A 23,298-nucleotide genomic window follows, 5' to 3' on the forward strand; every position below is an offset into this window, starting at 1 on the left:
TGAGCAGGCAGAAGGAGTTTTATTCCAAAGAGCTGCCAGGAGGGAGGCTGGAAGTCCGTGGACGGTCAGGCAGGGACGCGAAGGGGCCCCACCCAGGAGGAGACGGACGCTGGGGGGCTGAATTTCAAGGGAGCCCCTGCTTCCTATGACGCCTCCCAGGACCCCCAGAAGCCCCCCGCCCAGCTGCACTCTGCACTCTTCCTTGGCCCCACAGCTCGAGAGGCTTGTGCAGATTCTGCCGACCCCACCCCCCTCTGCATCAGTAGAGGATGCGCACAGTCCGGCTTCCCCTTCCTGAAGACCCAACTAATGCAAGGAAGACCCAGCCAGGCCCACCCGTCTCCTTCCCTTTACCCAATGAAAGGCCCGGCAGAGGCAAGGGAACCACGGCCCCAGGGTGGGCCACAGCCCCAGGTTGAAGCGGCTGCTGCCAGAGAGGAGGGGGCCATGCAGGGCAGGGGGAGAGCGCATGGCGGGCCAGCAGGCTCCAAGGAAGAGGCTGCCAGGGTCCAGGATGGCTGGCTTGCCTTGCAGCTGAGAGAAGCGGGGCGGGGGGGGAGGGGGCTACTGCAACTCTTAGTGTTAATGTGGGGAACTGAGATGCAGCCCCTCCCTCGTTTTCCGTGCTCAAGGCAGAGAAGCAAAGGCAGGCTCAGCCATTAGGATGTGGGGACAGTTAGGCGCCTTGCAACACACCAGGACGGAAGCCAGAGGGCCAGAAGGCCTTCAGGGGGGGGGGCAGGGGGGGCAGAGGCTGGTCAATGCTGGGTTAACACCAAAGTTTGCCTGCACACACCCCCACCCCGCCAAGTATTGTGCAATAGTAGCCCTGGGAGGGCCGGCTGCTCCGTTTCCCTTTGGCAGTCCTCCAAAAAGCATCCCTGGGGAGCAGCGAGCCAGAAGGGATCCTAAGTGAGGCGGGGGGGGGCAGCCCCCCCCCACCAGCAGCTCTGCTACTTCCGGAACACGGGGCCCCCCTGCAGGCTCTGCACGTAGGAGAGGGCGCTCTGCAGGGAGGTCAGGCAGTAGCCCTCTTCCCCAATCAGGGACCTGGGAGAAAGGAGGGATCCGGTCAGCCTGAAGGGAGGAGAGCAGCGTCGCCCCTCCCCTCCCCTCCCCTGGAAAGCCCCTCCCACCCCATCCTCTCTCTCCGCGTGCAGAGGAGCAGCAACGGCCACTTGGGCCCAGGGAAGTGGCCGAGGGGGGGGGCGGGGAGTCGGGTGCCTGGCAAGGGGGCAGCCCCACTGAAAAGCGAGCAGGCGGAGGGCAGAGCCAGCACACACACACACACACACACACACCCGCCGCCCTGGGCGCTGCGGAGGGGACTGAGCGCTTGCCATGCCTACCCTTCGTGGATGAACTCTTCCAGGGCGGCACACTCGGAGACCAGCTGAGGCGAGCGGCTCTGGAGCACCACGAAGGACAGGATGGGCAGGAGGTCGTCGGCCCCGCTGCAAGGGGAGGGGGACCGCGTCAAGCCTGGCTTCTCGGCTCAGCAGCCGGCAGTGCTGGGAGAGGCCGGAGCCTTCGGGGCAGGGCCTGCCCAGAGCGCCCCCAGGGAGTGGCAGAGGCGGCTTCAGAGCCAGGCACCCCGTCGGGATAGGCGCTGTGGTCAAGTACTCACATAGCGGCGGATGCCGGTTGGAGTCGGCTCCCACAGTATTCCTCCGCACATTCACAGATGATGCGCAAGGTCCTCACTGGGGGGAGACAGGCACTCAGCGCTCTGCCCTGGCCGCTTCCCTTCGTCCCCCAATTCCCACCAGCGCCTCTCAGGGCAGCTCTCCTCTGGCCGAAGGGCAGGAAGGAGGGCCGCGACTTCCAGGGCCTTTGCAACCCCCGCCAAGCTGGGACCTCTGGCCCCTCCCTCCCTCCCTCCCTCCCAATCAGGAGGAAGTCCAGGGTTCCCTGGGGAAGCTCTGGCCCCTCCCCCAAGTGCTGCCCGGAGCCAAGTGTGGCGTTCCTAAAGCTCCCCCTGCCCTCCCAGTGCGGCCTCCTTGGGCCGCAGCTGCCAGCCAGGCCTCACCGATGCACTCCAGCTTCTTCTGCGGGCAGCTGCTGAGAGGGAGGAGGAGCAGCTCCTGCACAGCCGCAGCGTAGGGGGGAGCCCCTCCTGCCTTGGGCAGCAGCTTGGAGGGGATGCCCATCTCCGTGGGAGAGGCCTTCTGGCGCAGCTCCATGCTCCTGGAGAGAGCCTCTTCCTGGGCCCTGTAGACGGTCCTGGAGGGAAGGCAGGCAGGCAGGCGAGGGGGCTGAGCAGGCTCCCACGCTTTCCTTGGCCCACACACCAGTCAACTCAACTCCCCCCCCCCTTTCCACAGCCCCCTCCCATCCAGAGGGCAGGGGTCGCCGGTGTGCGTGTCCCCAGTCCCACCTGTAGACGGTCAGGAGGGGCCCCCAGAGTGGGCCAAAGAAGGCTTCCTCCAGCTGCGCCAGGCACTGGTCCTTGGCAGCCACCGTGTTGAGGCCTTCGAAAGCCAGCAGCGTCAGGGACAGCAGCCGGTCTGCAGAAGGGAAGCCGCCCAGCTCCATCAATGCGGGCCTAGGAAGGAGAAGCGCGGCCCTCCCCCACTCCCACGGATTGGCCTGCAGCAGCGACAAGCTTGATCCCTGCCCCCTGCCCGCCCGCCAGCAGTGCAGCCCCGGTGGGAGCCCACCGATGGCGTTGTGGATGTCCTTCACGACTGCCTTGAGGGCCTCCTGCCGGGAGCCCTTCTTCCCAGCCAGAGGGCTTCGCAGGGGCCCTTCCGGCCAGGCCTCAGCAGCTGACAGAAACTGCTCCAGGTCCTCGAAGGAGCTCTCCCGGTCAGCCAGCGGGGGGACCCACATCCTTCTGGGGGGGCGACAGGCTCTGGTCCTCAATGAAGGGGGTGCCAGAGATGCTGTGACGGAGGTTCAGCTTATTGTGTTCCTGGACAGAAAACATGGAGTGCAGGCTTTGGGAGGAGCGCAGCCTCCGTCCCTCGGGGGCTGATGGCAGGAAGGCCTCGGCGTCCAGCGAGGAGGAGAGGGACCAACCGCGCGAGGCGCCTGTCCTGCTTTGGCTGAGGAGAGGATAAAGGCGGTTGTAGGCCGAGCACTGCAGCTTCTTCAGCAACTGACAGATGGGGTGATCCGCAAAGCTGGAATCAAGAAAGGGGCCGTCACCGAACCTGCCTGGGCTCCGCTCCCATGGGAAACTGGGCAGCAGGAACCCCCCAGCCCTCCCCCCGCCTCCCGGCTCCCTCTGCAGGGACTGGTCCGTGGGGGGGGGGAGCTGGCTTCTGCCCCTCCAGGCCAACTCAAGTCCGCTAAGGGAGAAGGGACCCCCTGGAGGTCTTGACCCGGTGGCTGCCCCCACCCCGGTTTCATCCCCACTGGGCGACTGCGCCTTTTGCCTGAAGGCCCCTTGCAGATGAAAGCAAAGCCCTCCACACTCCCCACCTCCCTACCTGAGCAGGTGCGAGAGAAGCTTTGGCACCAAGGACGGATCGCCGGGGTGCTCTTTCAGCTGGGCCTTCCACAACCTGGGCCAGTCCTAGCGGAGGGGAGAGCAGAGAATACTGAGCTACAGTCGTGTCCCCCGCCCCCCGTCCCTTCGTCTCTCTCATTCCCCCTGCCTGCTTCTTGGGGGCTTTTGCACACCCCATCTTTGACGTGGTCAAGCCTGGAGCCTCCTTACATACGTGGTCCTGCTCATACTCCAGGATGGCCGCGTAGATGGCGCGCTGCTCCTGCTCTTCCGGGGTCAGCACCGCATTGCTGGAGAACCTCCTAAGAGGAGGAGGAGGAGCACGGGCTCAGAGGAGCCGCTGGGCCCCCTCCCGCCCCACCCATGGATGGAGAAAAGGGGGGCGGCAAAGCATCCCAGGCCCAGCTGACTTGCCTGTTGGCAGCTTCCTGCAGCCGCAGCCGATGCTCCTCCATCTTTCTCTGGAGCTGGAGGGGGCCAGAGTCAAGGTCCTCCCCAGCAAGGCTTCAGATTCCCCCAGGCAGCCCCCACCCTGGCTCCTCTGGCCAGGCAGCAAAGAAACAGGGGCCGAAGTGACAAAAGGAGCAGCTGGCTGCAGGGACAGCCGAAGAGAAATTGGGGGTGGAGTCCCGCCCCCCACTCCCCCCAAAGTGAAGCAGGATGGGGATCTGGGACGGGAGACCACCAGGGAATCCCAGGACTGAACTCCTGTGGGTTTGCCAGCCGAAGAGCCAGAAAGGATACGGCCTCTTCCCGGGCTTTCGCAATCACCAAATTCTCCATCATCTGACGTTGCAGAGAAAGCGTCTGTGGAGCCAAAATCAGCAGTAAAGCCCAGGACTGGACGGAGGACGAGGGAAAGGGCCGTCCACCCCCCCACCCCACCCCCCCATCCAATCCTTCTTTGAAAGGGGGAGCACAGCTTCACCTCAGCTCTTGGGCAAAGAGGGCTCCCGCCCCGTCCCCCGTCCCCAAATGTGTGGGCCATATTGCCTGGCTCACGTGGGACCCCAGGGCCCTGTCCCCTTCCCAGCCAGCCCCACTTGCCAGAGAGGTCTTCTGCACCGCCTGGCTGGGGTTCAGCCGGGCCAGCCGGGCCTCGTAGGTAGCTCTCAGCTTCTGGTTTTGCAGGGACGCCTCTTCCAGGGGGCTCAGCTCTCTGCTGCAGAAGAAGCGGCAGCATCAGCAGCAGCTCCTTGGGGGGCTGTGTCACCTGGGCCAGCTCCAGGCAGCAGCTCGAGGGTCCGGCCACCCAGTGCCCAAAGGCCCCCCGCAGCTCCCTCTTACTTCCTGGGGCTCTGCACTTGGGTGACCTGCAGCTTTTGGAACATCTCGGGAGGCAGGAAGGGGGACAGCTTCCTGCCTTCATCAGAGGAGACTCTGCGGTGCCGAGAAACCGGAGCAGGGCCCACCTTCTTCCCCACCAGCTTGGCCTTGGCCTTTCCTAGAATTGGGGGGCGAAGAACAACACAGACGAAGCCCCGTCACAGTCAAAGCAAACATCTCCAGACTCACAGAGAGGCAAAACAGGCCAAAGCTGTGCGCCAGAGAGCAGAGTCCAAGGAAGAGGACTGTGCACCAGGCAGCCAGGAGGACAAACACCAGGGCCAATGGCCAAACCGAGCTCCCAACCTTGGCGTGAAAGCCCAGAGCACATTCCACGGATGAGGCAGCACACGGGCTTCAGCCTCACACGCATCGGGCACCCGCCTATCAACACTGGGTGCCTTCCAAGCCAGTTGGGGCCAGTCTTGGGAAGCTGAGTAGGCTCAGACCTGGTTAGCAGTTAGACAGGAGATCAAGAGGACACTCAAAGGACATAAGGCTAGTCTGGAAAATGGGAAAACCTCCCTGGAGGAAAGCAATCAAACACCATTGCCAAGAAAATGACAGGAAGGGCTCAGGGGAGGCACCAGGAGGGCCTATGGTGACTTAAAGCAACGGTCTCCAAACCTGGCAACTTTCAGACGTGGGAACTTCAACTCCCAGAATTCTGGAATTGGAAGTTTCCATGTCTTAAAGTTGCCAGGTTTGGAGACCCCTGACCTAACAGAAACTTCAGTCTAAAATCACCACCTAGAGAGGAAGCCCCTTCTAAGCTGTGAGGCCAATGGTCACTTTTCTGCCTGGACTCAACTTTTGACGGGGTCCCATTGAAACGAAGAAGACCGCCTCCTTTTATTCCGCTTGGTGAAAGGGGGGGGGGTGCCGCTTATAAAAAGAGTCCTCACCTATTTTAGAGACGCTGCTCTTGGCTCTCTCCAGGCACTGTTCTGCTACCTTGAGCATCTTGGGAGTGTCCGGCGCCAGGTCATTTTCATCTCCTTCAGGACAAGGAATGCGTGATTGTGTCTGTCCAATTACAAGGGGATGCAAAGCCCACCTCAAAAAAGACTTCCACGAGAGCTCGGTGCCAACCACTTTTCCCCTCCGTCTGTCAGGATTTAGCCCCTCTAGGTCCCTTCCCCCGGTGGGATCACCCAGCTCCAGGAAAAGCGGTTTTTGCCCATCGTTCCTTCCCCAAGGACAGCAGACGCGGCATTTCTCAACTTGAAGGACTTTAAGACATGTAGACTTCATCTGCCAGGATTCCCCGCTCTGGATGGATGGATGGATGGATGGGGAATTCTGGGAATTGAAGTCCAATATCTTTAAGCTGCCAAGGGTGAGAAAGACAGGGTCTAATGGGCTGTCCTGTCATCCTGACCTGCACAACATCCTTTCTTGGAGCAGCTTCATCACCTAGGAGAGCGTGGGTGGGTCGGTGGGTGGGTGTGGGTGGGTGGGTGTCAGAGAGAGAGAGAGAGAGGCTTGAGAAGGGACGGGCCAGGCACTGCAGCTCCAAAGGAAATGATTGGGGCATTATTGCACCTTGTCAGGGTCACTTGTCAGAACGGCCCACTCAGAAGGGCGGTTTACATGCCTTTGTTGTATTACTCCAAAGACACCAGAGCTTCCCTTCCCCAAAGGAACCTCTGCTGCAAAGGAGCCCGGCTCTTCCTGGGTGGGGAAGGTGGGGGGGGGGAATCAGGGGTTACCAGTCGTGGCTGCCGCCTCTTCCAGCAGAACCTGGGCGATGTGGCTGATGCTCCTCAGGTATTCCACGTAGGCTTCCTGCCAAGAGACCAGTTCAGGTGAAAAGGCAGCGCCTCCTTCGGACCAGGCCAGCTCCCGGCTGCAAGAGGCTCGCTCCGGTGCCCTCACTCCAACCCGGACCGGCTTCACCGGCTGAAAGCAGCGGAAGAGGCCAGCGCAGAGAACCGGGCCCTTCCTGGGAGGGCAGCCCGAGCAAGCAGGCTCTGCGGGCAAGCGGGGTTGCCCTTCGGCTCTTCGGCTGTCCCGCGACGCTTCCGGGAAGCGGGGAGGGGGCTTCGGAATCTCAATGCGGACCTGCCGGCTCTCCAGGCAACGCGGCCAAAACACCGGCGGCACCTGAGACGGCCGGGGGGGGGGGCAGCGGCAGAGGGGCTGGAAGACCCCCTGGCCTCCCCCGCCGTCTCCCGGGAAAGGAGGGGAGCGGGAGTCGCCCCTCGGCCCCCGCGCAGACCAGCCCGCTCCGGCCCGCGTCCCCGCGGCGCCCCTCACCCGCGGCCGGTCTCCGGCGTCCAGCTCCAGGGCGGCCTTGGCCAGCTTCATGGCGGCCTGCAGCGGTTTCGCCGGCGGCTCTGCGGCGGCGGCGGAGGGCGCGGCCGCCATGGCTGGGCCGGAACTTCGCCGCCGAGAAGCGGCGGCCGCTCGGACGGGGCCGGACGGACCGGCGCAGGTGAGGTCAGAAGGGGCGCGGCTCCCGCCGGTCCGGCTCCGCCATTGCTCCGCAGGCGCCCGGAGGCAGGCCGCCCGGGGGAGGAGCCCCCTCGCTCGTGACCGGCCGCGGCTCGGCGGCCCCGTCTCTGAGCGGGGCGGGGGTCGCTCCGCGCATGGCAGGAAAGCCCGCCTGGGCTCCGCGGCGCCCCGAGGCCCGGCCCCGCGCCCCCCCCGGCCCGCTCCCCAGCTCGGCCGTTTGTGCGCACTGACCGGCCGGCTGGTCCCCAAGTCCCGCCTGCCCAAACACGCGGGATGGGCTCCGGCCAGGGGTCCCAGGTCCAGCAGCCCGGAGGCCCCGGGACACCCACTCAGTCTTCCCCACTTGGGGCGGGGAGGGGCAGCGGGGCGGGGAGCCCAGTCTCCGGGCCCGCGGGGGCCGCTCTAGGACGGGAGGAGCCGGAGCGGGCCGCTCTTCCAGGCACCGCCTTGGGGGGAGCGGCCGGACTGCCCGGCGGGGCTCGGGGACACGGCGGCTCAGGGTGGAGGCCGCGGGCGGCGCCGTTGCTGGCGCGGGCGGGCGGGCTCCTCCGTCCGCCAGGGGCGCTGCGGGCCGGGCCAGCCACGGGGGGGGGGACCGGCGCCGGAGCTCCGAGCAGCGGCCGGGGCGGCCTCCGTCTGCGCGGCCATGAAGCAGGGATCGGCGGGGCCGGTTCTTGCCCGCAGCGTTGGCGGCCAGGGTCGGGTCGGAGTCGCCGCCGCCGCCGGCCGAGATCAGCAGGCCAGTCTCGGCGAGCCGGACGCGCCGCGGACGCTCCGCCGCCGCCCGGGAGGAGAAGAGCGCGCCGGAGCCCAAGAGCTGGGCCTCGCCGCCCTCGGAAGCCGCAGCCGCGCCGGGTGAGCAGAGCCCGGGCCTTCGCCTGCGGAAGGCGGCCCCGAGCAGCGCCGGGGCTGGGGAGGCCACCGGGGGAGCCCCGCCTGCTTCCGCTTCGGCTTCGCCGGGCCGGCGGGCGCTGGAAAGGCGCTGTCCCCGGCCGCTCACTCCCGAGCGCCGCCCCGAAGCCTCCCTGCCTGCCGCTCGGTTTGGGGCGGACGGTGCCCGGCAGGCCCGGGTGCGGCGGGCGGAGCGCCTCGGCGGCGCGCTGGAGTTGCGAACCGGCCGGGGATTTGGGCGGCCTTTCCGTGGCCGGGATGCCTGCAGGATCCCTAAGGCGCTTCTGGACGCGGGGCCCGCGGGTGGGTGCCGCCCGCTTCCCCCGCCGAGCTGGGCAGGGCCGAGAGGCCGCTGCTGCTCCCATGAAAGTCCGGAAATGAAAGGCGGCGGGCCCGGTTCGGCCCCAGAGGCCGCGGGGGCGCTTTTGGATCGGGCGAGCTCCGATTTCTCCTCTCGGCTTCCGGCCAAACCGGCTCCCCGCTTGGGGTGGCGGTAGGGCGAGCGGTGGGGAAACGGCCGTCCGGGGACTCAAGCCGGCAGCTCCCCCTTCCCTTCGCCCGCTGAGCGCCGGACCTTTGTTCCCCGCGCAAGGGGCCTTTTGCGTGCGGGAAATGGGGGGAGGGGGCCGGCAACGTGGAAAGGCCCTGCGGGGGAGGTCGCCGGTGCAGGGAGCCCAGACCAACTCCTCCCGCCCCCCCGTGCAGGACTGCCCCGGGGCTTGAGCACAGGCTTCTGCCGGCTGTGCCACGGGAAGTTCTCCTCGCGGAGCCTGCGAAACGCCTTCGCGAAGGTGCCCGTGCTGAGCGAGGACGCGGAGAAGCAGCGGCGCTTGGACCAAGTCTTCTTCACAGACTTCCAGCGGCTGGTGGGGGTGGCCGTCCAGCAAGACCCGTCTCTCCCCCCGTTTGTGTGCAAGAAGTGCCACGCCCAGTTCTACAAGTGCCGCAGCATCCTGAAGGCCTTCATCCAGAAGGTGAACCTCTCGCCCGCAGGACACCCCAAGCCACGGGGAAAGTAGGTTGAGCTGCCTTCCCTTCCGGGTCTCCGTGTTGGCCGGCTGGGCCTGAGGAGGGCACCCTTGATCCAGAGCTTCTTGCTCTGATGTCTCTCTTCCCTGTGCAGGAACAGCCTTGCCCAGCCTTCAGTGCCCGTGGCGTCAGCTGGAGAAGGCGAGGCGCCTTGTCTGGGTAGGTGAGAGGCTGAATTCCTCTGGATGGCTTTGCCTGCTGCTTCTCCTTGGCAGGCCCTTGTGGCTGGGTGGTCAGCAGCACCGGCCTTGTGCCCTAGGCGGACGCCAACGGTGAATCTGCATGGCCGCCCTTTGTCTAGCGAGGACACCCTTCTGACCGGAGGATCTTTTCCCCACAATTCGAGCCTTAAGGCAGCTAATAGCCCCCCCTGGGGATTTTACTTGGTGGGCTACCTTACAAGCATCTGCGCTGGCCTTTCGGATTTCCCAAATGACGCCTTTTGGACCGGCTTTCAATGTTGTTCATAGGAGACATTTTGAAGGGACTGAGGAGGAAAGTCAGAAACGGAACTCATCATAAATTCTTACCTGGCGCCCTTCACGTCAGATGTGGCTAACTCTAGAAAACGCCCCTTCTGTTAAAAGGAGGCACAAGGGGCTTGAATGACAGTGCAGGGATTTCAGCCCCCCTGCCTGCCCCAAGGCCAATTCTTGTAGGACCGTAACCATCAGACCGCAAATTTCCACCCCTGGTCTGATGCAGCCTTCTGCCTGTTTTAAAGTAAAGGTGAGCCTCCCACCACGCCTGCGAAATACGCAGGTGTGAAATAGACCGTGGTCGGCTGCTTCCTTCTGGAAAACCCACAGGCGCCATTTTCAGTGTTATTTGGCAGGAGTGTGGCTGAGAGTTCTGGAAGAGATCCAGCACCTTCCTAGCAGGGACTGCACATCCCTGGGGAGGAAGCGGTTGGCCAGTCCTCCGGCTGCAGCAGTCCCAGTCCAAACGTGGCAGGTTATCCTTAAGCCTAGATGGGAAGCCAGACCACCCCATGAGCTCTTGCAGCGGTAACTGGAACGGGCTGGTCTTGACCGGAGGCTGTTTTTCTCCCTGCAGACCTGATCACCTCCAGCCCACAGTGCCTTCACCAGCTGGTAAGGTGGAGCCATGGCCACGCGGAGAACTGCCCGATGGCACCAAGTCTGCAGAGTGTCTTGTCCTCCAAGTACTGTGGGATCATCAGAGCCGTGTGGGGCTGCGCAGAGGGCCACAATTACATCATGAGCACTGACTCGGACTGCAGCACCCTGCTGGTAGACAGTGCCCTGGCCGTCCAGTGGGAACTGAAGGACGCCCCCCAGCATGTCATTGGCAACGGGGTGGCATCCGACAACTCCGGGACGGCCATTCCGTCACTGCAGCCCCAGCACAGCACCGCTAGAGCCGTGGCCAGCCAGCAGCCTGAAGACAGCGGGACCGCTTTGCCGGCATCCAGTGCAGAAAACCTGGTTGCTGAGAGCCAAGGTTTGCCTTCCTTGCAAGACCCCTTGCAGGAGCACCTGCTCCAAGCGACCTGTCCCCAGTCGGGTAGCCCAGGTAAGAGGGTCGCTCCTGGCGGCGATGGAGAGTCTCCCACCTGGGGTGCAGGTGCTGAGGCTGCCTCTCTGGGGCTCTTGGCCTTTCTGGGTTCCCCTGCTGGCAACGGATCCTTCTGGGTCCGGTGGGGAGGAGGCGGTAGCCGTTTAAACCCTAGGAGACAAATGCTGTCCTCTCCGCTTTATGGAGCACTCTCCTGGCGTGCTTTTGTTTCGCATTGTTTTTAGTTTCTGCCCTGTTAATTGGTTCTCCACCCCTTTCAGTCCAGAGACACCCCCACCCCCTTCTCAGAAGGAAGCAGGCTGTGGGCAGGGAAGGCTCAGGCCTTGATGGCTGAGGACCTCTGCATGGGTCTCTCCTCCGCCCTTCGGGGTAACCCTTTCTGTTCCTCCCCTAGGGCGGCCGAGTGAGAAGCTGGCTCTCTCTGCAGCATCAGATGAGCGGGTAAAAGACGCGTTCAGTGACCTTTCTGAGGGGTGAGAGAAGAGGGGCTTTGAAACGTCATCTTTGCGCGCATGAAAGCGATGGTGTTGCAGGGAGACAGTTGTCATGCCCCACTGAAAGGATTTGGTTGCTGGAGGCTGTTTGCAGGGAGGGAAGGCGGCAATTGGCAGTGACCAAAGAACAGCGTTGGTTATAAGCTTCTCTTGCCTTCTCTGGATAGTTTGACACCAACACACTTTGAGCAAGTTCCACCTTAAATCCGGCCTATTGTTTATACGAGTGAGAAAAGACAGCTTCCTTTGGGAGGAGGAGTTTCCAAGCCCAAGTTGAAGCTTTAAAAAAACTACCTTGCGGGCTGAGCCCTCACTGAAGTCCCACATCTGACCACGTTGGTTGGCTGCTGGACGCTGTTGCGCCTGAGACCCTAGAACATTTTTGGAGTTGCTGAGACCGGGATTCTGTATGTTGCTCCTGAATCTTCCTTGGCTCAGTGGGGGTGAGCCTCCCCATTTCCCAGGGTCCTTTTCAGGAGAGCCTGCAGCCCCACCAGCCTTTAAAAGTCACCCTTTGTTCAGCTCCCGTCTTCTGGACAGAGTTGCCTCCGGTTCCGGAGCACTGATGACCCCAGAGAAGTCAGGATAGAATTGGGGGAGTTACTACAAACTCTGTTACGTGGGGATCCCTTGGTGAATAATCCACTCAAGCCAGGTGCTATCATGGGCATAATCGCTGTTCTTCAAAGAGCAGCTGCTCCTTCTGCGGCTTTCGGAAAAGCCTCGCCTGCTGCAGACTTTGGGAGTGCAGAACAATGGTTGAGCAACTGGCTTACAAGGCCCCGTTTGGCAATCAACTCTCACCTCTCCAGCTCAAAAGGACCGGCCAGCTGGGGAGGGGGAAGATAAGAGCTGCTAAGCCTGGGATAAGTGGCTGGCTGGTTGTTACATTCGAAGCTGGGAAGCCCCTGATTTTAAATTTGTCCTAAGAATACTTAGAGGTTGCGGGGAGTTAATCGATTATAGTTTGGGACAAAACTGAGCAACCATTGCTGGTGGCTCTAAACATTAAAGTGTTGCATTGAGATACAGCTAATCCCAGGAAGTGACTGGCCTCTAGAAGCCTTTCTTCTCGGTCCCAGAATCCTCTCAGGAACCCCTCCAGGCATTTAGAAGGGAGAGCTGAATCCTTTCCTTTCCAGGAAAGTTCTGGATGCCAGCATCTGGCTACACCAGAGACCAAGTTCTCGCAGCTGCTTTGGGGCAGCTGTTTTTCTTCCTTGCTCCTTGGTGGCCTTTGCAGCAGCCCTTCATCCATGGGTTCTAAGCCACCTCCTTTCAGAGACCTGCGATTTGTTGATTGGGAGCTGCTGGTCAAGGAAAGGTCACTTGGCTACCAGAAGTATGGAGATTCCCCGTCATCCAGGTGCTTTTGTCCAAAGGCCCCTGGACTTTCTGGTTTTTCTTTGGAGATGTTTCGCTTCTGACCCAAGAAGCTTCTTCGGCTCTGACTGGATGGTGGGGAAATGGATTTATATTCCTTGCAGACAGCTGGTCATTTGCATCCTTTCAGAGGGTCATTGAGGCCACTTGGAGGTTTGTCTGTGTTGTCTGGGTCACCTGAGTAGCGCAAATGGGTGTGGAGCCTTCTTGGAACGGCAGAAAGGACTGTGTTGTGGACTGGAGATAGTTGATGTTGTATCCCTCCTCTTCCTCTGCTAAGAAAGGGTTCAATTTTGACATAGATGGTCTCTGTTTTGGCTACCAAATTGTATTTTTATTTTATGTGTTAAATTTTTGCTTTGCGTGTTCACTGGTAACTGTCTGAAGTCCATTGTAATTAAGTCGTGTTCCGTTCTATTTTGACCCGTGAAATGTTTAAAAGCTTCTCTCCTTTCTCAGAGAGTCTTCAAACGAGGATGAGAACCACAAGGCAGCCCCGTCTTCTTCGGATGACTCTTTTGAGCCGTATCCAGAAAAGAGGTAGGTCTCCGCTCCAGACCGCTGCACCTCCTTGGGGGGGGGACGCCACGAGCCTTTCCCTTCCCCTGCTTTCTCCCTCTCCCCCCAGGGTGTCCAACAGCAGAAAAGCTGAAAGCAAAGACACAAACGTGGAGGGGCAGAAAGCGAGGAAGAAGCCGGGGCCCAAACCTGGCTGGAAGAAGAAGATCAAGTGCGAAAGGTACTGGAGGCTCAGGGCCTGGCTCAGGGCCTCGAGGGGCCCCCGCCTGAGCTCTGACCCAGCTGCCCTTTGCTTCTCCAGGGAGGAGCTGCCAAACATTTACAAGTGTCCTTATCAGGGCTGCACAGCCGTGTACAGAGGGGCGGATGGCATGAAGGTAAGCCAGGTCGCCCTGCAAGAGCAGCTAGCCACGGCCTGGGGGGTGTCCCAGGAGAGGACAAAGCGTGCGTCTGGGGGTCGGGGGGGATTCCTTCCTGGGGGAGGGGGAGCCCTTTTTAGGCCCTCGAGAGAGAAACACCTGGCGGTATGATTAAAGCAGCGCATTCCGCACAGCCCGGGTTTGGCTGCGCGTTGGACTGAGAGGACGGAGCTGGTGGGTCAACAGGCACGAGGGCTCCTGCCCACTCAAAATGCCACGGCATTGAAAGAGTGGGGGGGGATGATGCTGGCAGTGAAGTGGGCCAGAGGAGAACCCGCCCAAAGCCCCCTCTCCGCTTGGGTCTAGAAGCACATCAAAGAGCACCACGAAGAAGTCCGGGAGAGGCCCTGTCCCCACCCAGGCTGCAACAAGGTCTTCATGATTGACCGCTACCTTCAGCGCCACGTGAAGCTCATTCACACCGGTAGGCCTGGGACATCAGCCATCGCTTGGCAGGCTGCTCTTGCCACCCTGGACGGGGTTCACGGTTGGGGTTTAGCCCGGCAAAGCTTCAAAGGGAGGCAGCCTCGTTGCCCCCCCCCCACTCCCCCCACGCAGGGCCAAGGACTGTCCTTTCCCTGCAAGGATCCCTGTAAGATGAGCAGAGACGAGACCACCGCTCCCAAGGAGGCTGCCCCCTCCCCTCCTCTGGCTCCTCCTCTCACAAGTCTCAATAGATCGGGACCTCCCTAACCAAGCTTCTCCCCCGCCACCCCCGTTTACCTGGTCTCACAAGTGAGGGCACCTGCCCGCAGCCAATTCTAGAATACAGCCCAGAAAATAGAGAATGGAGAGTTACGGTTTATATACGGTTTATATGGAGAATAACGGTTTGCTTTCTTTTCCAACCAGAGGTACGCAACTATATCTGTGACGAATGTGGCCAGACATTCAAGCAGCGCAAACACCTGTCTGTCCACCAGATGCGCCACTCCGGAGCAAAGCCACTTCAGTAAGTGCTGGTGCCGGTCCAGGAGTCTGCCTGTGGCTGCGTTTGGGGGCTTTCAGGCACCGGGCGACCTTTGGCTGCGCGCACAGTCAGGCGAGAGCTCCCCCTCCCTCTCTCTCTCTCTCTCGGCCCTAAGAAGACGGTTCCCACGCTTTGCGTGTCCTCTGGTAGGAAAGCTGCTTCTAGGGATCAGGTTTCCAGCTAGCCTGGCCAGAAGGGCCTCCTGTCTGCCAAAGAAAAGCACCTGCCAGGTTTCCCCTAAAGCCAGTAGGGCTCTCCCACAGGTGATCTCCCCCCCCCCGCCCCCCAAGGAGCTTTTTGAATGTTTGATCTGGCTCCACTTATGGCTCCAAGACCAGCTAGGATGTAAAGATCTGAGGCCATTTTTGCTCACCTCTGCAAAGCTGCCTAAAAGCCGCCCCGCCCCGTCCTTTCTGCCCCGCTTCCCTTCGCCAGGTGCGAGATCTGCGGCTTCCAGTGCCGACAGCGAGCCTCCCTCAAGTACCACATGACCAAACACAAAGCAGAGGCGGAGCTGGAGTTTGCCTGTGACCAATGCGGGAAGCGCTTCGAGAAGGCCCACAACCTCAATGTCCACATGTCCATGGTGCACCCCCTGACCCAGACGCAGGAGAAAGCCAAGGGGGCGGAGCCGGAGCCCAGGGCGCTGCTGGACACCGTGGAAGGCCAGCCCATCAAGGTAGAGCGGAGTGCGCAGCAGGAACCCACCTGAAAACGCCCCAACGTGGCTTGGCCTCAATCACGCAGGGCAGGAGGTGGTGTCTCTTTGGGCGGGTCCTTCGGAAAAGGCCCTGGGAAATGACGCCTGCTTGCTTGCGAAGAGCTTCCCCTTGCGGTGACCGTCACTCTTTCTGCGCTTATGTCAACGACGGCTGCGGCATCCTACGGAGAAGCCCCTCCCTGGCCAAAAGGCAGGTCCACCCCGCCCCTCCCGCTGACGAAGATGAAAGGGCATCACGGTGCCTGTTGTGAAGGTGCGCATCGCTCACAAGACACCCACAAATTCCCTGCGACGGATCTCGAGAATGATGGAGACTTGAATCCAGATGTTTTACCTTCAATTCCAAAGCCAAGCTCAAAACGAAGAACAGGACATTTGTAAGCTGATTTTTATTGTTCAGAGTCACAATTATGCTTGTAATAAATTATTCACACAGTACGCTGGAGGGATCCAGATTCCAAGCACATCCTTCATTTGCCCACCTTTGGCTGGGGTGGGGGTGGGGGGGTTGGAGAAACTCGCCTGGGGGGGATGGGGCTTCGGCCTTCAGCAAAGCAGGAGTCCTTCCTCTAGCAAATCCCCACCTGTACTACTGAGGGCTGCCTGGAGCTCTGGGTCCAGGTCCCCACAGAGGTCCAACATCTGGGAAGGGAAAGAGGTGCTGAGGGTGCGCCAGAACGGCAAAACGGACCATCTTCCCCTAGTGGGACGGGTGAGAAGTCTGGGGAACAGAAGCTACAGGTCCAGCTAGCCCTTAGGATCCCTTCTGAGGGACGGGCGGCAGCTCTGCATCCGGCTTCCTTCTAACTAGAGAAGGCCAAGAGTAAACCGAGACCACCACATGTGGAGTGGAAGCTGCGCCCTCCTTCAACAGACGCCTCTCACACACACACACCCCCGAGAGGATGAGCAGAGGGAGGGAGGGAGGAAGAGGCGAGAGGTCAGCAGGGCATGCAGAAGAGGTTGGGGGGTTCAGGTGGGATTCCGTCTCCTGGGTTGGAAAGAGCTGGCAGGACGGGAAGTCCCTCCTGGTCCTTCGGTGTGCCGGAGCCGACTGAGGCCTGCTGCCTCCATGTTTCGGTGAAGGCCGGATTTGAAATCCGTGCAGCCCCAGGGAAATGTAGAAGGAGAACCTTGTAAATGTGTGCGGTCAAGTCGGAGGCGCTGCGCTTTGCACCCAGAAAGGCTGAGCAGAACCAGGGGCAGCTTCTAGGCCGCTGGGTGTTTCGGGTGTTTGGGGCAGGCACTCACCTCTTGGAGGCTGGAGAAGCTCCCTGGAGGGCACCGGGGGATGGCCCCGAGGAGGAGTTGCCGCGCTTGCTGGATCAGCATTAGTGAGTCTCCCTGGAGAAGACAAACCAAGTTCAAACCAGCTTTGTAAGAGATTCGGGGTAAGAACTGGAGGGGATGGCAGCTGGGGAATGGGTTCCTTCCCTGGCCTCTCAAGTCCCTCCCCCCTCAGAGAGGGAGCAATGGCATCACAGGTTTAAAGGGACCGGATGTATTACTCTTGTTCAGGCCATCACTTTGGCTAGCTTCCTGCAGTTGCTTTTAAGCTCTCATCCGCCTGCGTGTTTGCACTGCCCTCCCCCCCCCCCCGGAATTCTCGCCCTGTGGCCACACTGGATAGGAATTCTGGGAGTAGCAATTCCAGCCCATCCTTCCTGTGAGGGAGGGATGCTTTCTGTGTTTTACAGTTTCTATGTTTTAGTTAACTCAGAAATGCAACGTTATTTGCAGCAGCTGCATTCCCTTGGGACGCAGCAGCCCCCTCTCCTCTCGTGATGCGTGCAAATGCGCAGCAGCACCACTCAAGCCCAGTTTGGGCTGCTGCCTGGGTGAGCCAGGTGCTTCCCAGTTAGCGGATCATGGCAACCCACCCGTGCAACAGACCCGCCACGGGGGCCAAGGAAAAGGAAGGGCGGGGGGGGGGCGGGGGGGTAATGCTGGAGGGCAGACCCAGCCACTCAAAGAACCGGTGTGCTCACGAGATTGCAGGTGTGCAGACTCTGTTCGCTCCGGCTTGGTCCAACCACCGTGGCCCCTTCCGTGAAGAGCTGGAGCAGCTGTGCGTACATGTTGACGGCCACAGGCAGGAAGGTTGGCTCCCTGATGAGCCCTTCCACATCGAAGGCGAAGAGCAGGCTGCGGGATATAGGGGCAGGCAGACACTGAGCAGGCAGCCAAGCCCTTCAGGGCATCTCTGTGTGTGTTGCCCAGGAGAGAGAAAAGGTGCGGGCAAAGATCCAGCTGGCCTCCGACTGCCAGCCTGGGGACGGTGGAACCCTTGGAAGGAGCAAAGGAGCCCCTCCACACGTGGCCCAGAATCTTGGGGGAACATTTGAGCCGCTGCCATAGCACCTCAGCCAAGGGAAGCTGGTGAGGCCCAAAGGTTCAGTTGCTGTCAAATGGAAAGTGAGCGAGGCAAAGGCTTCGGCCACGCCCAGAAAGCCCCCGGGTCAGAGGGAGGGGCGCTTTTGTGAGGGAGGCCCATAGAAGCAAATCGCCCTGCCAGGCTCCTCCTGCCCTGCTGTCCCCCGAAGTTCCCCTTCCTGTGTGCAAAGAGCCCTCCTGGGGTTTACCTGTAGAAGGCAACCGGCAGCATCTTCAAGTGCTGATCGGACACCGTCCCACGCAGGGTCTCGTAAAGCTCGCGGCCTGCAAACCAAATGGGGCAGGAGCGCCAGGGCTCGTTTTTCAGAGCAACCTTATCAGTCCTGCTCTGACGCTGCAGCGGAGGACGGTTTCTGCACCTTTTCCTGCCGGACAGAAGACAGCCAGCCAGCCAGGCCCTTCTTCCATCAAGCGCTGAAGCACTCGGGAACTCCATCCCAGAACTCTGGGGGCATCTGTTCCTTCCTGGGGGGGAAAAGGGTGACGTCGTTTCTATTTCTTGCCGGAGTCAATCCCAGCCTCCCCGTTTCCCCACCAACAAAAACCCTCTTCACGAGCGACCTCCTGCACTCTGCGGCCCCCTCCCACGAGTGGCCTCCAGGCAGGGTCCACGGGTGCTGCCTGTTGAAAGGGATCTGTGGGGTGCCTTGGATGCGAGTCCAGGGGAGCCCTCAGGGCATGGACTTGCAGCCCTTGAAGGCAGGTCAACCGATGTCACCAGTTTCCCTGTCTCTTGGCCGGCCTTCATTTCCCCGTGTGTGGAAACAGAACTCGCCTGTGGTGCCACTTTTGCCGAGATGAAATCCATGATGGAAAAGAAGAGGACGTACACCAGGAACTGCCAGTTTGAGAACCGCAAATAAAAACAGCCACAACAGTCACCGACTCGAAGCTCCAACGCCCCGTCCCTCGACCAAAGTCATGGCTCCCCTTCTCCCTCCCACGGGCCGCACTCGGATCCCTTCTGCATTTGGCCAGAACTCTCCCCTGCCTCCTGGAAGCGGAAGCGGAAGGAACTCACCGGCTCCGCTTTGGGCCCCAACCTTCTCAGCACGTCTCCCTTTTCTTCACGCTCCGCTTGCCGCTGGACGGTGAAGTGGAGGAAAGCGGCAGGGACCCAGGCGGGCAGGGAGGTTGCTTCCGACGCAAGGCAGCTAGGAGGCGAAGGCAGAGCGTCAGTGGGGGAGTCCGGAGGGTTTCTGCTCTCCAAGCACCACAGGAAGGAGCCTCCCGGGTGGTACCTGGGAGAGAAAGCATCCTGGCCACCGGAGCAGGCAGGCAGGCAGGCAGGGAGGAGGCGGCCACTGCTGGAACCACCGCTTGCTTCTGCTGCTGCTGCTGCTGCTGCAGCCCTGACACCTGCACCCCCCCGCCCCCCACAAAGGGGGGCCCCTTGAGGTGGCCCATTGGAATAAGGGCCTGTGGGAGGCCAGGGCCCCACGAGGGCAGGTGGAGCTCATTGGATCCAGGGGACAGGAGCCAACAGGAGCCGGAACATAACACACACACACACACACACACACACACACATCTACTCCGCGCTGCCATCTCCCCAGGTCTTTGCTGGGACAGCCGACTGAGCCGCTCAGAGAAGCCCCCACCCCCACCCCCCGCTGCACCGACACAGCTCCTTGGACTCACCTCTGCAGGGAAGACTGTAAATCCTTCAGGCTCTGCAGCCCCCGAGCCAAAGGAGCTCCGAAGAGTCTCTTCCACTGTGAGCAAAGGACACACTCCAGCCTCGGCCACCATCGCTGCAGGAAGGCAAGCGGCAGGCAGTCACCGAATACAGAAACGCGCCACTTCGTGCTGGAGCTTCCTGGAGGTGCTCTGTCCAGGGACTCCGCGGATCCTCACCCTCCCTCTCCTTAGGATGCAGGGCAACCGTGCGTCTCCCCCCCCCCCCAGCCTCACAACCAGCCCCCTTTCAAGCCTTCCGGGGCAGCCGCTGTTCGTGCAGCCAAAGGGGGGGCTGGGAAGGAAAGCCAAACATTGCAGGAGTGTTTTATGTGCATGTTTATTCAAACAGGCTCTGCATCACGGAGGCATCTTTGAGAGGAAATAGCACAACACATTCATCGTTCTCTTCAAGCAACAGAGGAGGGGAGCACGGGGGCTTTGTTGCCCTCCACATCCACAAACGGAGCCCGGCTTACGAGGCCCCCTGACCCCCCAGAAAGGCCTCTTACCGCAGCGGAGCAGAGGAGGAGGGGACACCTGGCTTGGCAGGAAGAGAGCACGGCTGTCACCTCTTGGGCAGGACGGCTGCACTCCACACTGGCGCTCAGGAGGCCCTGAAGAACAGCAGAGCCCTCAGCAGGCAGGGACCCCACGGAACCCCCTGACACGAGGGGGCCCCAGGGAAGCATCGTCACCCCCACCATCTCAAAGGATTCGCTGCCCGATTCCCAAGGACTTCAAAGCACATCCAACCCACAGGCCAGCCCCAAGCCACCCCCCCCGCCCCCCGCCCTTGCTGGAGCCACGGGGAAAGGGAGCAGGGGAGCCAGGCGGCCTCGGGAGCGGCCTCGAGCCCCTTCCCTTCCTTCGGGCGGTTTCCCATTCTGACAGGTCCAGGAGAGCCTCAGCCCCCACCGCTCACTCCCGGCGACTCCTCTTCCATCATCTCATGGCAAGTTTCCAGAGAGCAGGACAACAAGGCTCATCTGTTGGGTGGGGGGGTTGCAGGCCCAGGACCCCTCCATGGCTGGGCAGTACCTCTCACAGACCCCCATGGGGTGAACTATCCAGCCCCCTTTGGTCTCCTTTACCCTGAAGAAGTGTGCGGTGATGTCGTAAGGCAGAGCGCATCCTCCGGAGCAGCTGTTCCTCTGTAAGAGCACCAGAGGGAGGCGAGGGATGAGGAAAGCGTCCCCAAGAAAGCCAGTCCCTACATGGGCCAGGATAAAGGGGCCCTCGGCCAGTCAAAGTCACGATGGACAAAGTCACCTGTGACTTGTCCTCAGTTGGCTGCCACACAGACACCCGGCGGTCATGGGATCGCATCTCCAGCACCTGGCAACCGCCTCACAATTACAACCGGTTGCGGTCACATGATGTTTCCAGCCAAAACTGCTCATTAGGTAAGCTGGATTCAGACCTGTGACCAAAGCTCTGGGCACAAGTTGAAGAGCCCTTCAGCTGCCTCTGCTCCTTAATGATGGAGCAGTCGATGGCCCAGCCTGTGCTGTATTTTGCTCCTCCAGACAAAGCAAGCCAGAGGAGAAGTCCCTAATAAACGCCCCCCAGCCCAGGCCGGCAGTGCCAGTTTGTCCCCCTTCTTAGCAGGTGCTGTGTGCCCGGAGGGAGCAGCCCAGGGTGCCTGAAACTCCCTCCCAGGCTGCCTGGGGCACCGCCAAGAACCCTGCTGGGCCCCAGGAAGTGATACACACCAGTTCCATGTTTACAAAGGAGAAAAAGCCCTCACAGGCCACCACGGTTTCCCCTCCTTCCTTCTGCGTGGCCACAAGGACGGACGGAGGCAGGCTCAAGAGGATCCTGAGGACACAGCAGGGTGCCGTGAGGGGAAGCCAGCCCAACTTCCTGCCCCCGTCGGCCCCCGGAGAGAGTTGCGGGGAGGCGGCAGGTGTGCCCTCCTCCTCCTCCTCCTCCTCCTCCTCCCTCTGTGTTCACCTGGTTTGGGAGAGCAGCTCCTGCTGCCGGAGCAGCCGGTCCCCCAGAGCAGCCCCGGTGCCCAGGGCCCCCAGCCTCTCCCGGAACACCTGGAAGAGGAAGGGCTCTTGGGTGCCGCAGCCGCCCGGCAGGCCTCTCCTGCGCTCCAGCTCCAGCTCCAGCAGCAGCTCCTGAAATCAAGGTGAGCCCCTGAAGCCCAGGTGGGAGAGCCAGTCCCTGCCCACACGCCCAGGCGCCTCCTGGGCCAACCTGGGGAGCCGCTTGGCAGCCAGGCGGGAGTCCCAGCATTGGGCCAGCCTGGCTGCGACTGACGGGAGTTGGACATCCCCACGTCTGGAGGGCCCTGCCTGGGAGAGGCTGTGCCACTCAGTCAGCCCCGCCGTGGAGTGTTTCTTCGCCCTTCCAACGTTATTCCGTGGGACAGAGGTTGCCCTCCCATTGCCCAGCCGCTGCCCGTTTCAATGCGGTGGCGCACCCGGGCATCTTTCTCATGCACTCTTAGCAAAACGCTGGCCACAGCCAGGTCGGACTAGCAGCCACGGCCCACCTGCCACGTAACTGGGCCACGATGCTTGTGTGCTAGGAAGCCCCCCGGCCACAGCATTTGCTGAGGAGACCCACCCAAAGCTCATGGAAAACATTCGCAGGGAAAGGACGTGAAATGAAAGGTAGCGATCACAGCTACCCCACCTGAAACCTGCAGTAGAGCTCAGGGTTTCCCCTTGCAGGGCTCGGGGCAGAGTTCCTCTGGAGACGGCAGGCCTCCGAGTCAGTCCTAAAAGTCAAAGCAACACAAAGACAACGGGAAATGCGTAAGACCAATCAGAACGTTTCCTAGAAAGTAGTAAAGAACGGGGTGTACATTTTGATATGCATTGGGCTGGATCTAGATAAAGTCAGGCAACGATGTCTTCCTTCCGGACCACTCCCTGAATCCAATCCAGGAAGAATGGATCAGCAATGAACTAAACCACTGGAGTTGAGCAAAAGACCAGCCATAAGGAATGTTTGCATCCGATCTGTAGATACGGCACTGTTTTTGTTTCCCAGAACTAATGGGAGGCGGCTGCAGAAGGAGCCCTCAGGTCAGAAGCCCCTCCCCGCCCGAGCAAGCGGGTCCCGCAGAAAGGCGGCTCACCTTGGGAGGAAGTCCAGCATGGCGTGGGCAAAGAGAGCCCCCATCTCTCTCAGGCTCCCACCGCAGCCTCCAGCTGCAACAGGCCTCGGCAGGTAGTGCTGATGCAGAGACCAGGAATGGAACTCCTGCCTGTCGAGGGACCCAAAGCCCAGTTGGGGTGGGGGGGGAGCGGGGGCACGGGGTGAAAGAAACCAAGGGGGGAGGAGATCAGGAGAAGGGAAGCGCCACCACGTTGGCTGCTCTCTCCAGCCCTGGCAGAGGCTGCACTGAGACCAGAGCAGCGATTCTTCAGCTGTTTGGCACAAAGAAGCCGGCCTTGAATAAGGTCGCCACGTTCCCCTCCCCAAATAAAACACACACGGTTCTTCCACACAGCCGCCTCGGGGGTGGCAAACCAGGCCCCTGACTCACAAACAAGCACTAATGAATGGCCCAAACGATCCCCTTGGTGCATTACGGCTGCTTGTCCTCACCTCTCGCTGACAGAAAGCAGGTCTTGGTCGGGGAGGACCTGCAGCTCCATCTTCAGCCACTCGCGGAGGGTCAGCTGGAAGAAGGGCAGAAATACTCAGGGCAGAAAGGCGAACCGCCCCCCCTTCCAAGGGCGGCAGGGAGGGGGCATCGGACTCAGCCCAAGAGCCCTGCAAAGCCGCCCCGCCCCCAGTTGACGCTCAAGGCTGCGGGGGCCTTTACCTGGAAGGCTTCCTCCCGCAGGAGGCCCTGGAAACAGGCCTGCTTCCACAGGCTGAGGGCCGCCTTCTGGTGGCCGAGGGGGGGGCAGGACAACTCTTCCCAAGGAAACGCGGCCGACTCCCCTTCGTGGCCAGTTTCTCGCGCTTCCAAGCAAAGCCGTGGCACGACATACTGGAGCTGCGAAGCAGAAGAGGTCGCTCGCGGTGTTGCCTGGATATTCCACAGGGCTGAGTTAAAA

The 23,298-nt window shown here is 61.3% G+C and overlaps 3 protein-coding genes across 10 annotated transcripts in view; 1 reads left to right on the plus strand and 2 right to left on the minus strand.

The window, feature by feature from the left end:
• Positions 1 to 7,549, minus strand: VPS9D1 (VPS9 domain containing 1). Its single transcript, XM_026719836.2, is given in 16 exon segments — positions 1 to 1,050; positions 1,350 to 1,454; positions 1,628 to 1,703; positions 2,030 to 2,223; positions 2,378 to 2,507; positions 2,661 to 2,824; positions 2,826 to 3,125; positions 3,435 to 3,520; positions 3,669 to 3,756; positions 3,869 to 3,921; positions 4,199 to 4,261; positions 4,502 to 4,616; positions 4,742 to 4,898; positions 5,686 to 5,778; positions 6,493 to 6,568; positions 7,040 to 7,549. Coding segments are annotated over 16 exon segments (1,908 nt in total). The 5' UTR covers positions 7,151 to 7,549; the 3' UTR covers positions 1 to 953.
• On the plus strand, positions 7,511 to 15,655 carry ZNF276 (zinc finger protein 276). Its single transcript, XM_087940797.1, has 12 exons — positions 7,511 to 7,871; positions 7,922 to 8,431; positions 8,834 to 9,143; positions 9,252 to 9,316; positions 10,214 to 10,693; positions 11,091 to 11,169; positions 13,033 to 13,113; positions 13,202 to 13,312; positions 13,394 to 13,469; positions 13,818 to 13,935; positions 14,364 to 14,463; positions 14,917 to 15,655. Exons 1-12 carry the CDS (start codon positions 7,511 to 7,513, stop codon positions 15,191 to 15,193), a joined length of 2,568 nt encoding a protein of 855 aa, XP_087796923.1. The 3' UTR covers positions 15,194 to 15,655.
• FANCA (FA complementation group A) overlaps positions 15,523 to 23,298 on the minus strand; it is a 24,495-nt gene continuing 16,719 nt past the window's right edge. For 7 of the 8 annotated variants that reach the window (XM_087940288.1, XM_087940290.1, XM_087940291.1 and 4 more), the window contains 16 exons: positions 23,061 to 23,237; positions 22,841 to 22,914; positions 22,368 to 22,496; positions 21,920 to 22,004; positions 21,230 to 21,399; positions 20,989 to 21,094; positions 20,368 to 20,427; positions 19,786 to 19,890; positions 19,238 to 19,350; positions 18,618 to 18,750; positions 18,368 to 18,434; positions 17,956 to 18,057; positions 17,785 to 17,860; positions 17,191 to 17,347; positions 16,454 to 16,546; positions 15,523 to 15,844 (listed from right to left, as the gene is read on the minus strand). In XM_087940288.1, coding sequence (XP_087796414.1) covers positions 15,749 to 15,844; positions 16,454 to 16,546; positions 17,191 to 17,347; positions 17,785 to 17,860; positions 17,956 to 18,057; positions 18,368 to 18,434; positions 18,618 to 18,750; positions 19,238 to 19,350; positions 19,786 to 19,890; positions 20,368 to 20,427; positions 20,989 to 21,094; positions 21,230 to 21,399; positions 21,920 to 22,004; positions 22,368 to 22,496; positions 22,841 to 22,914; positions 23,061 to 23,237 — 1,743 coding nt within the window. In that variant the 3' untranslated portion in view covers positions 15,523 to 15,748. Of the gene's footprint in view, positions 15,845 to 16,453; positions 16,547 to 17,190; positions 17,348 to 17,784; positions 17,861 to 17,955; positions 18,058 to 18,367; positions 18,435 to 18,617; positions 18,751 to 19,237; positions 19,351 to 19,505; positions 19,646 to 19,785; positions 19,891 to 20,367; positions 20,428 to 20,988; positions 21,095 to 21,229; positions 21,400 to 21,919; positions 22,005 to 22,367; positions 22,497 to 22,840; positions 22,915 to 23,060; positions 23,238 to 23,298 lie in introns of those variants that run through there. The other variant, XM_087940295.1, reaches the window with a different exon arrangement.

Source organism: Pseudonaja textilis, chromosome 11 (assembly GCF_049901715.1).
Source record: "Pseudonaja textilis isolate UNSWEBS1 chromosome 11, rPseTex1.2, whole genome shotgun sequence".
Taxonomy (NCBI): Eukaryota; Metazoa; Chordata; class Lepidosauria; order Squamata; family Elapidae; genus Pseudonaja; species Pseudonaja textilis.

Excerpts from the sequence above, each read along its gene's own strand:
- ZNF276 (XM_087940797.1), top strand. The coding sequence starts at position 7,511 with ATGGGCTCCGGCCAGGGGTCCCAGGTCCAGCAGCCCGGAGGCCCCGGG. Across the intron at positions 13,114-13,201 it reads GAGCCGTATCCAGAAAAGAG|GGTGTCCAACAGCAGAAAAG; the intron begins GTAGGTCTCCGC and ends CTCTCCCCCCAG. Across the intron at positions 13,470-13,817 it reads GAGGGGCGGATGGCATGAAG|AAGCACATCAAAGAGCACCA; the intron begins GTAAGCCAGGTC and ends GCTTGGGTCTAG.